The sequence below is a fragment of the Ptychodera flava genome, chromosome 1, assembly GCF_041260155.1.
Source record: "Ptychodera flava strain L36383 chromosome 1, AS_Pfla_20210202, whole genome shotgun sequence".
Classification (NCBI taxonomy): domain Eukaryota; kingdom Metazoa; phylum Hemichordata; class Enteropneusta; family Ptychoderidae; genus Ptychodera; species Ptychodera flava.
This window is the reverse complement of record NC_091928.1, coordinates 45,402,510-45,419,738: the sequence shown is the minus strand read 5'-3', so window position 1 is coordinate 45,419,738 and position 17,229 is coordinate 45,402,510. Positions and strand designations below refer to the sequence as shown.

At 39.2% G+C, this 17,229-nt stretch overlaps 1 protein-coding gene across 1 annotated transcript in view; it reads left to right on the top strand.

The window, feature by feature from the left end:
• LOC139145149 (uncharacterized) overlaps window positions 1-17,186 on the top strand; it is a 91,830-nt gene extending 74,644 nt beyond the window's left edge. Inside the window, exons 6-8 of the mRNA XM_070716129.1 lie at window positions 15,467-15,600; window positions 16,765-16,838; window positions 17,076-17,186. Of these exons, the coding sequence (XP_070572230.1) occupies window positions 15,467-15,600; window positions 16,765-16,838; window positions 17,076-17,186 (319 nt within the window). The remainder of the gene's footprint in view (window positions 1-15,466; window positions 15,601-16,764; window positions 16,839-17,075) is intronic.
• Window positions 17,187-17,229: the final 43 nt, after the last annotated feature.

Genomic DNA, 17,229 nt, shown 5'->3' with positions numbered 1-17,229 from the left:
ATTTGCATAATAAAAAATATTTTTATTACGCATTTGAGAGATTACAGACTGGGGAAATCGACTGTTAGCTACTCAGATGCATTTTTCATCGCACACAGACTCGCTCTCTGCCAAAACAGGAACTGCTCTGGCTGAGACCTTGTCTTGCGATCGTCCGATGCAATCATCGTTGTAACTCGATCTTTACCCAAAACGTAAACGTGTTAGACTCAATCATTCACTTCACACAACCACACACAAAAGTACATCGTACTCACTGATAGTTTGTGAGTGAATGTTTTTTATTTCCATGTCAACTGTGTAATAAAGGGTTGTAATACCGACAAATGTTCAGTCCGTGCATAGTCAAGTTCTGCAGTCCTCTGCAAATGGCATTCACACATTGTGCTCTCACCAGCACGCTTGTCTGTACCGTGGGTGACACAGTGGTAACTGGCAAGTGAGGCAACAGTTGATTGTCTCATGAACACCATTGGGACGAGTTCCATGGCCTACTATCCGTCCTGCACGTCGACACATCACGCAACTATGTCTTCCATCCGGATTGCGACCCATTCGATGACCAACTCTTTCCACATTGGTAGGAATGAGACGTGGTGCCGTCAGACTAGTTCCTCTTGGGGGACATTGCCGAGATGAGAAATTACCGATCAGCTGTTTTGCTACTTGGGCGCGAAACATGAGCTGACGTCTGTATCTCTATCCACTTTGACCGTATCCATGAACTGCTGCCATGTTGTGGAAAGCGTTCATGAGTGCCTTGTTCAGCTTGTGGTAAACCACAGCTCTGTGCCACCGTGGCGATGATCGACCTGGCGTGTAGTAAGCCAGTAAGTCAACACTTCTGAAGACTGATTGTACATTACAGCAACGTTCGGGCATAGTACTTCAATTCTTTCAAAAGCACCGGTTCTTTTATCTTTAAATCGGCGCCTCACTAGCGCTCGATTCCGTCTTTGTGCAGAGACTGCCATGCTCATAAATTTCACCATTTTTGTGTCTTTCCAGGCACATACTGTCATTGCGCCATCTTGAAATACCGAGAAACTACCACGTGGCCATCGCTCTTTATCATCAGCATCAGGCAGTACGACTTGTGGATCATAGTTTGCGGCATTCTTTACTTCATCGGTTAAACCTAAGGTGTACATTCTGCAGGTTCCCGTGGCAGCAATATTATGCATGTAGAGATGGTCAAACAACGGGGCAGAAGTGTAATATGAGTCCATAATGACATGATGTCCTAACTCATAGTAAGGTCGAATCAGCTGGGAAACAACTTTCCCAGGTCTATTTCCCCTGAAAACTCGGGGGTCGTCTGCAGCATCGGGATCAAGCGGGTGATGACAGTTATCAGCGACAGGTTGATAGACTTCGTCGTTGTAAACGTAACCCGTGGCGGACTCACTGAGAGTGTAAACTCTCATTCCATATTTGTGCGGTTTTGCTGGATTGTAGAGAACATTCTTTGTGCGGCCCCGGTAGGGGATGACTCCTTCGTCGATTGCCAGTTCGCACATTGGGCTCCGGTGCATTCGGCTGTTTGCATTCACTCGATCAATGACATTTCGTACTTTCAACATCCTATCCCGTTTCTCACTTATTTTTGGGTTGTATACATGGCTGTCTTACGAGCACAGTACGGCTGTGTGCTGTAGTATAAATATCGCATCAGTAGCTTGAAGCGATCACGGGAAAAAGTTCTCTTGACGAAATTATGACAGAAGCAAACATGGTCCGACCAATACAGCTGGATTTCAGGCTGTCAGCAAATTCCGAATAGCACCATCACTCCAATGAATGCTCTCATTTCGACAACTGTCATCGGTGTCCAGGCCGATCTTTGCCGTTCCCTGGCATTTGCCCTGCTCCTCTGTCTAGCGTAACGATTAGTGCATCGGGTAATGAATCTTATCAGATCCTCGTCGAATATTTGCAAAAACCATTCGACTTCTGAATCATCATCTGGCAGTGGGTTGATAAGCCCTGGCTCTGGACCAATGAACTCTGGTAAAAGATCGAAATCACCAGTTCGTAGGTCTGTATATGGTCTGTTTACGGTACCACCGGCAATACTCGTTTCGTAGTATTCCTGTCTACGCTCTATTTCTTGTTGCATCGTGGTTTCTCACTGCCTGTAATATACAAGCGAGAGAAAGAGATGAGCTTTACGAACCAATGCTTGACATCAGCGGCAACAGATGTGCCGTCTAAAATTTCTAATGTTCGAGTACAGTGTAAACACTTTGAGGTCACACAAACGGACGCATGTTTCCCAGGCAGTTAAAAAAGTGAGTAAACACCGCCAATGACAAATAACATTCACTCGCACTGCATTTTTCATATGTATTTCATGATTCTATTCAGATAATAAATTCATGAAATGCATTTTTCCTTTGATATGTAAATAACGAACACCCCAGGTTGCTACACATTGAAGTATTTTCTCACTTTGCCCAATATTTCATGCATAGTTCTTGAGAGAACAGATCGTCTGGTTATTGATAAAAACCAGATGTTCGCGCGATACGACGGCTGAGCGAGGTCGTGCAAACCTTGGTAGAAAGGAAGCAGTCGCCGCAGTGTTAACACCAAAAAGAATGTAGAGCCCAAAGAATCGATTGCAACATATCACTCCAGCCTTAGACAGGTGGCAGCGACGTGTGAATTCATAAATGTAGAGAGAGAAATCAAAACACAGATCGTACAGAGTTGTACCTTTTCACGGTTATGCCGTCGTGCATTGAGAGAACCTGAAATGCCCCTAACTACCCTGTTAGCTATGGAACTGTTTGACGCACAAGCAAGTGGTATTGAAAATGCCATGAACAATTCTGAAGCAGTAAATGCCATCAAACCTCCAAAAAGATATCGAGATAAAAAGTCTCAGAGCAGACAACACAGAAGCACAAAATGTCGTTACTGTGGAGGCGAGTACCCACACAAAGATGGTGCCAAATCATGCCGGCTAGAGGAAAGACATTTAATATCTGTGGCAAAGCAAACAATTTGCAACAATGTGTCAGTCAAGACTAAAACAAGACCAAGCAACAACTAGAAAACGAAATGAAAAGAAAAATCCTGTAAATGATGTTGAACCATCAGTTGGCGATAAAATTGATTCGTCTAGCTGCGGTGATGAATACATCTACAATTTATACATGTGTAATACCAAAGACAAACATCAAAATCAACCAAAAGCAACAGTGGTATTATCAGGCACACCAGTAAAATTTCTGGTAGACACAGGAGCTAGTGTTACCCTGATAGACCGCAGTACATTGGAGAAATTGAATAACAAGCCCACGTATGAGAAAACAAATACCAATGTTTATCCATATGGTTCGAAGAAACCTCTATCTATACTTGGCAAGTTTAATACAGATGTCCATTCCAAGTCTAGCAAAACACATGCCAGATTCTTTGTTGTAAGTGGCAACAGTGGTTCACTACTTAGCTATGAAACAGCATGTGCTCTAAATCTCATTAATATTACCTATGCCATGAAACAACATCTGATGGAAAGATAGATAAACTGGTAAAGGAGTATTCAGATAGATTTCCAGGGTTTAGGAAAACTGAATGATGCTCAAGTGAAACTGCATATTGATTCCAGTGTACAACCAGTTACACAACCACATTGACTAGTTCCCTTTCATATCAGAAAGAAAGTTGAAGAAGAAATAGCAAAACTAGAAGAGCTAGATATTATTGAGAAAGTAGAAGGAGCAACACCTTGGGTTTATCCGATTTTAGCAGCACCTAAACCAACAAATCCTGATAAAGTACGAATCTGCGTTGACATGAGATTACCTAATCAAGCCATCAAAAGATAAATAAACTCAACACCAACCATAGATGAGATCTTGTATGACATTAATGGTGCAAAGGTGTTTTCCAAGCTTGTTTTAAATTAAGGATACCATCAGCTAGAGCTAGCGCAAGAGTCCCGATATATAACTACTTTTTCGACTCATCTTGGTCTAAGACGATACAAGCAACTGAATTTTGGTGTGACGTCTGCAGCTGATGTGTTTCAAAATCACATTGAGCAATCTCTACAAGGCTTACCTAGTCTCAGAAATATAAGTGATGACATCATCGTCACAGGTACTGATGAAGAAAATCACTATGAACAACAGAAAGCTGCCTTTAAGCGAATCTGCGAGAAGAATCTCACATTTTAAGAAGAAAAGTGTAGATTCAATAAAAGCTCGCCTGAATACTATGGAAATATCTTCTCTGCAGATGGAGTGTCACCTGACCCAAAAAAGGTGTTAGCGATACAGAATGCAAGTCCCCCTACAAACCAGAGTGAAGAGAAGAGCCTGCTGGGAATGGCAAGTTATTGTTCAAGATTTATCCCGGACTTTGCCACAATAATCCATCCCCTCAGAGAACTGACAAAGAAAGATGCCAAATGGAAATGGACTGAAGTACACCAAAATGCATTGGATGCATTGAAATGAGCAGTGACACAGTCATGTGTTACTATGATCCATCCAAACACACCGAGTTTATCGCAGACGCAAGCCCAGTTGGCTTGGGAGCCATACGGACTCAAAAAGACACACTTGAAATTCCTGCACGTTCAGTCTGTATATTTCCGTGTGATGTCTTATTATTCAGGCGACACACCATTGTCCTGTGATTTCTGATGCTTTGTTAATGAGTTTTGTCATCTGACCATGATGAGCTCTTCTAGACGCCTTCAATCGTTGAATGTGACGAGTGGCGGTTTGTTCATTGCCCGCGCCCCTGGCTTCTCCTGTGTCAAATATCTTGCCCAATTGCACAAGCATTTCTGGCATAGATGGTCAGCAGAGTATTTGCCTGCACTTTATGAATGTCATAGCCGTTAGGGTAAGATTGGCAATGTGATAAAAAATGAAGACGTGGTCCTAGTACAAAACGATTACAAACGTCGCATCAACTGGAATCATACTGTGGTACAGGAGCTGCTGTACAGAAAAGACCGACTAGTTCGGTCAGCTAGCATGAAAACCAAATCCTGACGTCCAATGAATAAATTGTACCCCCTTGAGATCACTTGTACCGGCCAAAACTCTACCTGTGATGTCGCGACAAGTGATTCTTACCATGGGAACCAGATCATGACCGAGTCCGCAATTAACAACAGATGTTCAATTAGACATGCTGCTGTAGCAGCCCAAAACAAAATTAGACGTTGGGCTGAATTACTACGAAAGTGAGCGATTTTCTACCCAATAGTAGGCTATGGTCCAATCAAACAACATCATTAGGTACAAGTTCTGCAGGGACCCCGGCAGTTGCTTTTACCGGAACTACGGTAGGCCTCAGTGGAAGTCAATGAGATTTCATTGACAGTGACCATGCGATCGCATACGTCAGGTGGTACTGTGTATGTACGGAGCAAAACATTCACATGTTCCACCCCGAAGTACAATGACCTGTCCATGTCCGAATATATGAAGGGACACTTGACTTTTCTACAATTGAGTGAATTAAGCCCCGAAGAGAACCGGTTTCATCTGCCACATCTCCATGCCTTTAATGAAAGACGTGAATATCATTACGTGGGATGCTATCCTGAAATACCATGCTGCGTTGCTCACAGATATAGAGTCGGGTATCAAGTCATGGGAGAGTGACTTTTCTGATCTCAGAGAGCAGCAGTTGCTGCTCGAAATAGGCGAAGTCAAACATGACTGCAGGTCTACTTTTTCCACAAGCAAGTAGGAGAAAGACAGCGTAGGTGTTTACTATAAGTACCAATACAATAAAAGCGATCTCAAAGACGGCAGCGAGTGTAGCTTCAAACATTATTGTGACGCGCGTGTACAGCTGTGTAGCAGTCTAGCCTCACATCCCAAAATAGATAGTCCATGGAAGGACATGGCATACCGTCAAAAGGAAGCAATTAAGCTCTGGAAAGAAAGACAGTGAGGTGCCTAACTGCCACCCTTGTAACCTGAGTCAGCCACAAACTGTTGATCAGACAAAGCAGGCTAATGGATTCAATCACACTGACTCCGAACTTGCATTAGAGTAGCAGAACGCCTCAGTAGATGGCACTGGGGCTCAATACATCGCCAAAAGTGGCAACCAGCTATAGCCGAAATGACAGTCACAACAGTAAATGATGACCATTTTCAATTTTTTAATTACAAATACTTTCATGACAGGTTTCCACCAGTTAGACGAAAACCTATCAGCGTCACAACAGGCCATCTTATCTGAGGGTTCACGTGAACTTGAGTTCACAAGTGAAAGGCTTTCTTTTGTTTTGCAAGTTTTTTCCAGTTTGTTTTAGTGCCAGCTTCCGTTCAAAGCAAATAGTTAGTGTTCGGTAGATGTGCTGTACCATGACCCTCTAGACCGTGGCTGTACAGTCGATGAAGTTGTTCGCACTAGTTACGCACACACGTTCAGAATATGGTGCGCACTGTGTTGCGCTTAATTGGCACGTTAGGTTGCTAGTTTGGTGTAATTCTTTGACATTTAGCAAGTACTATACTTTTAAACAATTGCTAAGTAGATAAAAATAGATGAAACGTTGAAATTATGGTCCGCTACCTCCGCTACCCTTCGCTACCCAAAATCTCATTTGCATAAATGAATCGTGCCCCATATCCTGCGATAATTGTAAACCTCAGACCCAAGGTTTTTCATCAATACAGAGTATGCAAACGGGATTGAAGTTTTCTGTGGTCGACCGTTTTTTAGACATCTTTCAGTAAGTTGGACAACATTATCAATTGCTCGTTTGCAACAATATAAGGTCAAAAGATACAAATAATGTCTCTTTAATTTCTAGCAGGTGCAGTGAAACTCATGAAAGTGTGATACTTATTTATCAAAACAATAAATCAATGTAGTTTCACATTGACCCTTTTTCTAATTCATTTCTGGCTGGTGATCCATCACAAGAGAAAAGTAGCCGGACCATGAACTTTTGTCTGGTTCTAGGGTGAATTTTGCACAGATTCGACCGAGAATAATGTCGCCAAACCTACCTTCAGTGTAATACTTGTCTCTCTTGAATCATTTTACAATATAAGTATGATTACCATATACAACTTAAAGAATTAGAAGCATACATGGCCACTGATAACTGATAACTGCAATGAATCGTAAATGCATTGCATACAACAACAACCACCGCCAAGCTCTACCATTTATTTTTTCATTATTTCTTTTTTTCGGCTGCAAGGACCGTAAGTTGGAAAGAGACATTACTTTCTGGGCATACCCTCTCGGGAAGATAACAATTTTACTGCATTTAATACGACAACATTCAGTGATCTATGTCTCTAACACCTGCCTCTTGGCACAGGTGGAGTTACAGTTCACTTAACTTCAAATGAACAGGTTGTACAATTGACTCAAGTAGCGTGGCCCGACACCAACTATTACCTTGTAGGTTCAACTGAGTTGCCATGTACATGGCCCTTGTTAATGACAAAAATGTACATATTACAATTTATTTAGCACATTATTCTCTTATTCGCTTGCTTACATCATTTTCGAGACATAGAATTTTACATGAATATCCCCCGTCAATTAGCGTTGCAAAGTATCAAAGAAATAGTTTATCTGATAAGGGTGTATTTTCGTGAACTGTTTTTCCTGACCTGTACAAGGTTCTAGCAGCTTTTGTTGCGAAGCTTTCGTCATTTTACACATTGAAATCATTATTTCGGACGTTAAATATGTAAAAATCGGTCACATGTGTTTCTGCCATGCGGTTTCATTATCAGTGGGAGGAAGATCAAAGAAGAGAGATCGTTTGAGGCTGATTGGAAAACATTTTCGAGACCGATTATTGTACAATTATCAGAAAATGTATTATATGCCCTGTCGCAGAACACTTGTCACTCTTTTTAGCTAAAGATATACCTATATATGTTTTCCTTTTCAAATACTTGTAAGAACAAAGTTCCTCTGGGGAAAATAACTTGTGGCGTTCAAACATTACCGACTGTGTCAAATCAGATTCAAAAGTTGCAACAAAACAGCTGAGAAATGACGGATAATTGTCTGCGAAAGACCAAGCTGAATGACACTGCGAAAAATTACTGCCATCCTCTCCGGTAAACTGGGCAATCTGTTCCAAAACATGTACACTACATCTTTGTCCAGACATTAAAGTCGGAAACGGTTGTTATCCTAGATTGCACAGAAGCTTAAGTCAAGCAGAGATAGCGGTGATTTAACTAAAAGACAACAAAAAGAGCGCAGTTAAAGTAGTAGCTAAGCTAAGCAAATTTTTGGTGTTCAAGGTTCCATGTTGGAATATGGAGGTCAAAGTTCACGAGTTCATCTATGGCCATACTGTTCTTTCAATCAATATGGCCGGTTCAAGTACATTTCACTTCGTAGGATAGTTTTGTAACACACAGACACCATTTAACTGTTTCCTTAATATTTTGATTAGGGTTGGCAATTAAAATAAACTTTAAAACATTAAACGAATTAGAGGAAGTATCCCTGTAGAGACACAGCTGCATTTACTTTTACAAGGGTTTTAAAAGTTATTATTACTATAAATCAGCCAATTTATTCCTAACTTGACACTTCGCCTACCTGCATTTCTGGCTGGTGATCCATCACTGGGCAAACGTAGCTTGACCGGGTGTGTTTGTGTGGTCCTACAGTGTATCTTGCACACATTCTACAAACAGTCGCATCACAGCTAACTTCAGTGTACTTGTCATTGCTGACATCTAGTACGATGTAAGTATTGTTTACAAACGTAGAGCTTAGAGAATTGGGAGTACACGTTACCACTGATAACTGCAAAAACCCTTACACAAATGCAAAGTGTATGATACCAGCTGCCAAGCTTTGTAATTTACGATGTTAATTTTTATTTTCGGCTGTGTGTACTGTCAGTTGGAAGCGAAGCATCATTTTCTGGGCATTCTATCCAAAGAATTTGGAAATTTTACCTTTTTTATTCGGGAACCTTCAGCAAATGATATCTCTGCACCTGTCTCTTTGAGTTCTAGTGCCTGCGCTTGTCAATAATGTACTATTTCCTTGTAGGTTCGAGAGCGTTTCTATCAAGGTGTCTTACATAGTTACCACTTTCGATACATGGAATTTTACCGGGATACCCCTCGCCCATAAGCTTAGCGTAGTATCAATGAAACAGTCATCTTATAAGGATTTGGTTCGCGAACTATTAGTCCTGACCCGCAGAATCTTTAGCCAGCATACACAACTGGCTGATTATGCGTAGCTTTTGTCATTTTAAAAGTCAAATCATTTGGGGAGGGGGGGGTCAGAAATATGTGAAAATCTGTTGCGATATTCCGTCCAATGCTGTTTCAGTCCAATGCAATTTCACTGCCTGTGGTACTAAGACCAAAAAAGAGATCGTGAAAGTTTCAGAGGCACTGGGCTGCATTTTTGATGAAAATATGCTTGTTTATGTTTTCGTTTTGAAATTCCAATAATTCTGAGAACCAAGTTAGTTATGGGAAAGTAAGTTTAGATGTTTAAACATTACTTTCTATGTCAAATCTGGGTCAAAAGTTGTCATGAAACAGGTATGAAATGATGTTTATTTTGTCTGCGAAAAACCAAGCTGAGATGACATTGCAACCGCGTGGCTATTGCTGTCGAGCTTGGTCCCAGCCAACACGCGTAGTCCACTCCGCGGCTGCACAGAAGATAACAAAGGTGTGAAAGCTTTTCACCAACCGATTTCCTAAGTCAGTGAAATTCACGAACTATGAGCATTTCCGATGATAAAACCTGATCAATGGTCAGATGAGTGCATTAAAAATCGATCGACTTGCCTTTTTTGCCTAAATCATACCTTACCCTATACTACTGGAGGGAAATTGTCCTAAAATCGACTAGGCACACCAACCTAGTGCCGGCCATTTTGAATAAGCTTCATGCATTGTACGCGCACATGCATACGACCCTTGGCAGATGACGTGTTTTGTTTCAGTTGCCCTTCTCTCACTGGACGTGAAAGACCAAGCTGAGATGATATTGCTGAATATTACTGCCACTCTCTCCAGCAAAATTATCAATCTGCTCCAAAACATGTACACTATACGTTCGTCCGGGCGTTAGGAAAAAAAATTGCGCTGTTCCGATAACATGGTTTTCAAAAATAGGGTAGGTCGACAGGGATTTTTCCAAAGTATTTTTATTTTTAAATATCGCGCTTTCCAGGTGTTCAGGGAGATCAAACACTGGCTACAACATTTCCAGAAAAAAACGTATCTTATATATATATATATATATATATATATATATATATATATATATATATATATATATATATATATATATATATATATATATATATATATATATATATATATATATGTTACGTGGTTACGTGGCTCTAAAAAGTTTAGGGTCGGCAGGCAAAAAAAGGGTAGGTCGGGTTATCAGAGCAGTACATTTTATTTCTTTGGCCTTACTATAAAGGCCGGAACTGGTTGTTATTCCGGAATGCACAGAAATCTAAGTGGAACATAGATGGCGGCCTTTTTACGAAAAGGCGGCCAAAAAGGCGCAGTTCAAGTAGTAGCTTAATTTCAGGGTTCAGGGTTCCGTGTTGCCATATGGAGGTCAACGTCCATGAGTTGATCTATGATTGAACTGTTCTTTCAATCAATATAGCCCAGTTCAAAAACAATGCATTTCATTGGATTATCCTTCGTGCACTGGCACTTTTTCCCAATTACAAACTGTGTAACAATGTAGCTATGAGAAAGCAAATGCAATTGAAACCATATGATTTCATACAAGTTCTTGGCAATGACAATCTCTTGTTTTACGGTCGACAATCAATTGAAACATGAAGAGCCACAGTCAGAATTCTTTTGCATCCTTATAGACCATCGAATCAGTAATTTCATGCTGTAGATGTGCTTACAATTCAAAACAGATCTTTCTTGGTCGCAGTCTTTTGATCCTTTGCGAAAATCATAGGGTCAGTAAAATGACGATGATGAATGATTGTGCTATATTCTCAGGTAATGACATGTAATAGTTAACAACTCTTACCCTGGATTCCAATTGCAACCCTTGATCGCTTGTATACATGCTTCTAAGACTGATTACAGTACCATAATCGGAAATTTAGTATGCTCTCTCAAAACATTTGGCACCCCTTTTAATGAAAATATACCTGTTCATGTTTTTGTTTTGAAATTCCAATAATTGTGAGAGCCAAGTTCGATAATGGAAAATAACTTTAGGGACTGGTCAGTTTCTTCGGCCTGGGGGGGGGGCGGTGGATTACACTGCATGAAAACCCGATAATACAGATAAATTCACATTAATGAATTGCCTGTATTATAGTATAATACACGTGAATTCACATGAATCCACATGAATACAGGCTTGCTGAATACAAAAAATGGATTCTTGACTGTATTCATCTGTATATGCACTCTTCAGCAAAAATACAGGCAATAATCCATGTTAATACAGCAAGTATTATAAGGTTTTTATGCAGTGTTATTTTTTGCCGACGTCAAAATGTGGCTGACCCCCCCTATTCAAAATTTTGAAAACAAGGTGATCCCCCCTATCCCAAATTTCGAAAACAGGGTGATCCCCCCCCCCCGCACGCGACAACTGTAAAACAAATGGTGGACATAATATATATATATATATATATATATATATATATATATATATATATATATATATATATATATATATATATATATATATATATATAATATTAATATTAATATATTTTACATACATTTATATTTTAACACTCATTCTGTGTTTTAATGAAATTGTTGACATGTCAGTTGTAAGATAGGAATTTCAAAGTGTCAATCTTGAAGTTTGAATACAGTACATTTTGAATGAGTTGTGAATGTATTTCACATTTTCTATGCTTACCAGATGTCCTGAACAGAAATGGATGTCAATCATTAATATCAAAGAGGAAAAAGCAGTAAATCAAAAATTTTGATGGGTATTAAGACTTGCCAGCAATCCAATTAAATCTCCTGAGGAGCCATAGAGAGGCATTTTAGCTAAATCTGATGTGTGCAGTGTCTGAGATGACCTTTTCTTGTAACATTGAAACCATAAAAGCACAGCTAATGACAAAAACCGCCTTTTTAACTGTTATTTTGGTCATAAAAAAGCATTCTACAGAAAACCTGAGACACAAAGGAAAACAGTTGCATCAATGACAATGAAAGATATCTTGTCATTTTTCTATCTCTAAAATAAGTCACTTTATCAAATATATATTGTGAAATATTAGTGCATGTTGCTTTCTCATACTGAATTCTCATACAGAGAACAGAAAAGTATCAGAAATTTGTCATGCTTTTCATATGAAATGCAGATTTCATAACGGTACACTTTCACTTAGCAAACATCAAGATATCTCCGGCATATATCTCTGATTTATTAAAGTATGGCGCCCGAAGGGCGCGGAGAAAAATATGAAACATCCTGATACCTCTGATATATATTTCTTGTTTATTAAAGTCATGCACAGGAAGGGCGTGCTGAAAAATGTCTGATATATTAAAGTAATGTGCTCGAAGAGCACGCCGAAAAATATTGAACATACAGATATCTCTGATATATGTATGCCTGATATGTTAAAGTTGGGCGTGCTGAAAATATGTCTGATTATTAAAGTTACGCGCCCGAAGGGCGCGCCGAAAACTGCAACTGAACGATGAAATTTGTGGCTGACACGATGCATTTTAGGCAATGATGAGCCTGTGTCGAAATTCAAAAACACACTGACCCCCCCCTATTGGGCATTTCAAAAACATGGTGACCCCCCCCCCATCACCAAAGTAAAAAATAGGGTGACCCCCCATGAATCCACCGCCCCCCCCCCCCACGCCGAAGAAACTGACCAGTCCCTTAGACGTTCAAACACGACTTTCTATGTCAAATCTGACTTAACAGATGCCATCAAACAGGTAAAACTGACGTTTATTTTGTCTGCGAAAGACAAACCTGAGATGACATTGCAGAAATGTACTGCCATCCCCTCTGGTAAACTAAGCAATCAGCTCCAAAACATGTATACTATGTTTTTCCAGGCGTTTGAGGTGAAACCGGTTGTTATCCCAGATTGGACAGAATTTTAGGTTTAACAAAATTGGCGGCAGTTGAAATAAAAGACAGCTAAAAGAACTAAAGAAGGCAATTTTCAGTGTTCAAGGTTCCGTGTTGGAATAGGAAGGTCGAAGTTCAAGAGTTTATTTACGGTCATACCGTTCTTTCAATCGATGCAGCCCGGTTCAAATACAATAAATTTCATAGGACAGTTAGTTCTCTGCACTGGCACTATTTCCCTATTGCAAACAGTAATGAGGATTATGAGATCTGCCTTGAAACCAAATAATTCTACATACTAGGTTCTTGACTATGACAATCGCTTGTTTAACCATCGACAACCTACTGAAGCATATATATTAACGGTCTGAATTTTTTGCATTCTTTAAGACCACTGAATCAGTAATTCAATGCTGTACATTTGCTCACAATTCAAAGCAGATTTTTTCTCGGCCGCAGTCCTTTGGTTATAGCGAAAGCCATAGGAGTCAGTAAAATTTTGATGAATGATTGTGCTATATTCTTCATATTCAATTGATGTGATATTTCCAGCAAAGAAATATAGTTACCAACTTCACCAAACATTTATTGCAATCCTTGACCACTTGTATACACGCAGCTATGTAAGTCTGTAAACATTGCTCATTGCCTTATCACCTAAAGTGTTAACCTTGACAAAATTAAATCAATCGACCAATATCACGTGATATACTGATCGTCTCATCATTATCTGAAATAGCACTGATTGAAAAGATGGAATAAAATATATTTATTCGGCTATTTTAACCAGCCCTATCCTCAAATCATCATACGCACTGTTCGTTTTCGCAGATATATAAACATCATACAAGGTGTATTCTGCTGATAAAGTCATTGTTTCTCGATAACCCATTACGTTAGGGAATGAGGATGACATGGACGTTCATAGTTAATACTTGTCATATATTTTAAGCGCTACTTTACATATCAATTGAAAATAATCTGACATGTAATTATTCAAGGCTGAGATAAATTATCAAAACTTGATTATCAATTACCGGAACTATTTTGGATTTTTGATGTGATACAATGTCTTTATGAAGGCTAAAGACCTTTGTTGTATGAAATACGGCTAGTTTTCAATCGGGTTCGAACCCACAACATACGGCATCAGTCGCCTAGCGGAGAGGCCAAAGAGAGAACCGCTCGGCTAAATCCCCACTCCCAAAAAGAGTGGTTCAATAGCCGGCTAAGTTGTTACATTTTTCTGACTGAGACCGCTCCACACGTTGTAGAGTTCGTGAAGCACTCACGCACGCATGCTCACTATCATACATCGCACATACACACTTTATCGAAGCGAAGAAACGAATTTCCCCCTTTTCGCTAACAGTCAGTATCCTTCTTCATCGTAGATAAGTTGTTACGTTTTTACTTATACGTGAGCTAGGACACTGGCTAAGTTATTGTTAGATATCTTAATTGTTGAGCGACACGAACTGCCATATCAATGTGATGGATCCCAAACAAGGTGTTGTATCTGAGTCAATATGAGCAATATCTACATTGAGCTGGTTTTAGCAAATATGTGTCAACAAGTAATTATATTAGTCATATTTATATGATCTGTATTGTTATATGTCAGTATATCAACAAGTATGACCCCAACATGACTTCGTATATATGTCTGCATGTCACCTGCCGTGAGCTGCTTTTGGAGCTGGCAATTTCATGCTGGTGAGATGCAATGAGTTGCCTTGAGCTTCATGTCATCTTTGACGAGCTGCAGCACAAAGCGTATTCTAAATACACCGAATATGCCAAGTTGCAGCCATCTGCAGGATTTGTGACAGAGAATCATTTACAGATTTGCAACAGCTACCAGCTCACTGCAAATCTTAGGGATTGCAGACAATTTCTTTGCAACGATTCCATTGATTATTAAAAGTCCCCTTTAGTTTCACTTTATTTGTTAGAAATTGATATTGCATTGTCATGTAAATCCAAAAAATCTTTATTCTAATTTTCCTCAGATTTTGATCGTTTTGGTATTCTTGTCTTGTTAATTTCCTAGTGTCATTAAAAAGTCATGTGATGTGTGTTATCTACTGACATTACATCATACGTTTATAAAAGTTTTCAGTTATCCAGGAAGTAATAATATAGTGGAAATATATAACTCTTGACAACTAGATTTCCATTCATACCAAGTGGCAATATTTTATGGGCCACAAATTTTTACTTGATTTACTTGTCTTGAATGATAACTATTGCTGGAACTTATTTGATGTCATATTGTATCAACATGATTGCCGTCAAGGATGCACCCGGGAATTAAAGGATGTGAAAGATCGCCATTAGATACAAGTCTAAAGATTAAGATTTGTAATTCCCACTATATTTTTCTTATTCCATGTTCCAGGGAAAATGACTTATCAATAGATGAACCTAACATTCAAAACCAGGACATTCCAAACGACCCAAATGTTGTTGATGAGGCCACTGCGTTACTTAGAGCCACGGACAATAGATTGATTGAGCTGCAGTGCCAAGCAGGTACGAAACATATACTGTATCATCTAAATCAGAAATTTTGAATCAACCCTTTTACCAAGTTGCGTTTAGTTGAATATCTCTGTTTGGTTTAATATATTTCAGCAATGAAGCACCTCCAGCGATATTGACCAGTTCACGACATATATGCACGAGCGAAAGCGAGTGCAAATATGTCGTGCAGTGGTCAAAATTGAGTAGTATACCGTCTCTTGGCGTGCTTTATTGCTATTATATCATAATAGAATATTGCAATTTTGGGATAAAAAGTCGAAAAATGATTTTTGCGCTTGCCAAGAGTTCGCGCGTGTGCTAACCGTGGTATATCGCGAATATACCATGATTCTTTTCAAGTCTCGACCAATCAGATCGCTGCAGTTGCGCCATCAATATACTGGTATGATATAATTACTATGATAGGTCATTTTACTAATAACATATGAATAACATACAACAGAATTTATTGAAGAATATTTTGGAGTTAATCGAACTTTCAAGTAAAGTCAGTCAGGTCAGATCGAAATGTTATCCTAGAATGATTTTATTTGTATCATCAAATTCTCTGTGCTACCGAACTTTTTTCTGTTCGAAGTAAACAAGCAAACAAAACAAACACACAAACAAAAAGATAAACAAACAAACAAACAAACAAACAGACAGAGACTTGCTGTGCAAGCCTTCACTTTCTCATTGCACTATAACATCTTACATTCTAAATTTTACTATTATCGTGATAATTATTTACGTTCTGTTGATCAATATTTCAGACAATATGACATACATACTTCAGTTTGTAGAGCTAAAATGGTTTATATTGTATATCACTGATGTAAACCTAACTACAAACAGACAAATTTCTGTTTGAGCATTGTTATGCCTTTCTCCAAAAGTATGTTCCATACTGTCTTCAAGTACCAGGAAGGTTAATTTTGCGCTTAAGATCTTTTCAGCTTGGTGAAATACTTAAACTGGTGCCACAATCCATAGTTAATGTGGGATTCTTTCTAGCAGACCGCTAATAATACGCCCCGCCAACCGAGGTAATCGTAATTTTGAAGTGTATTACCCTTTTCCCATAGCAGCAAGAATATCTCTCTAAGAGAAAAGCTATGCAAAACTGAGCGCAGTTTAAAAACGCTAATATTTTGATATACTTTTTCGAACTAGCTAATGTGGAAACTTATGGTTCGCTATTTGAAGCAATGCCGGAGAAGAAGAGGAAGTGCCCAAAATGCAGAGAGGTAACGATGTCATTAAAAAGTTTCTTCACTTTTTATTTTGTAAGATAAGTGTGATGGCTTTCTCTTCTGCGTACAAATGCTGAATTTGTGACGTATTGTAACTTACGTTGTAGGTTTTCCATGGCAGAATGATGTTTTTTTTATTTAAGTGGCAGAAGAGCAGTTTATTTCGCTAAAATGTGGTCAATCAGGCAAAAAGTGTCTTGTGTGTCAATAGCAGTTTTTTTCTATTGACAGGCGCCTGTCGATAGCCTGATTCTGCGTATTGACAAATGCCTGTCAATAGACACTCAGAGAAACAAAACAGTTATTGCCTTTTTTACATCCCGTGAACGGACAGGTCTTTAAATGTTTGATATTGGTAGAAATGTTTTTGCTTATTTATGTATGT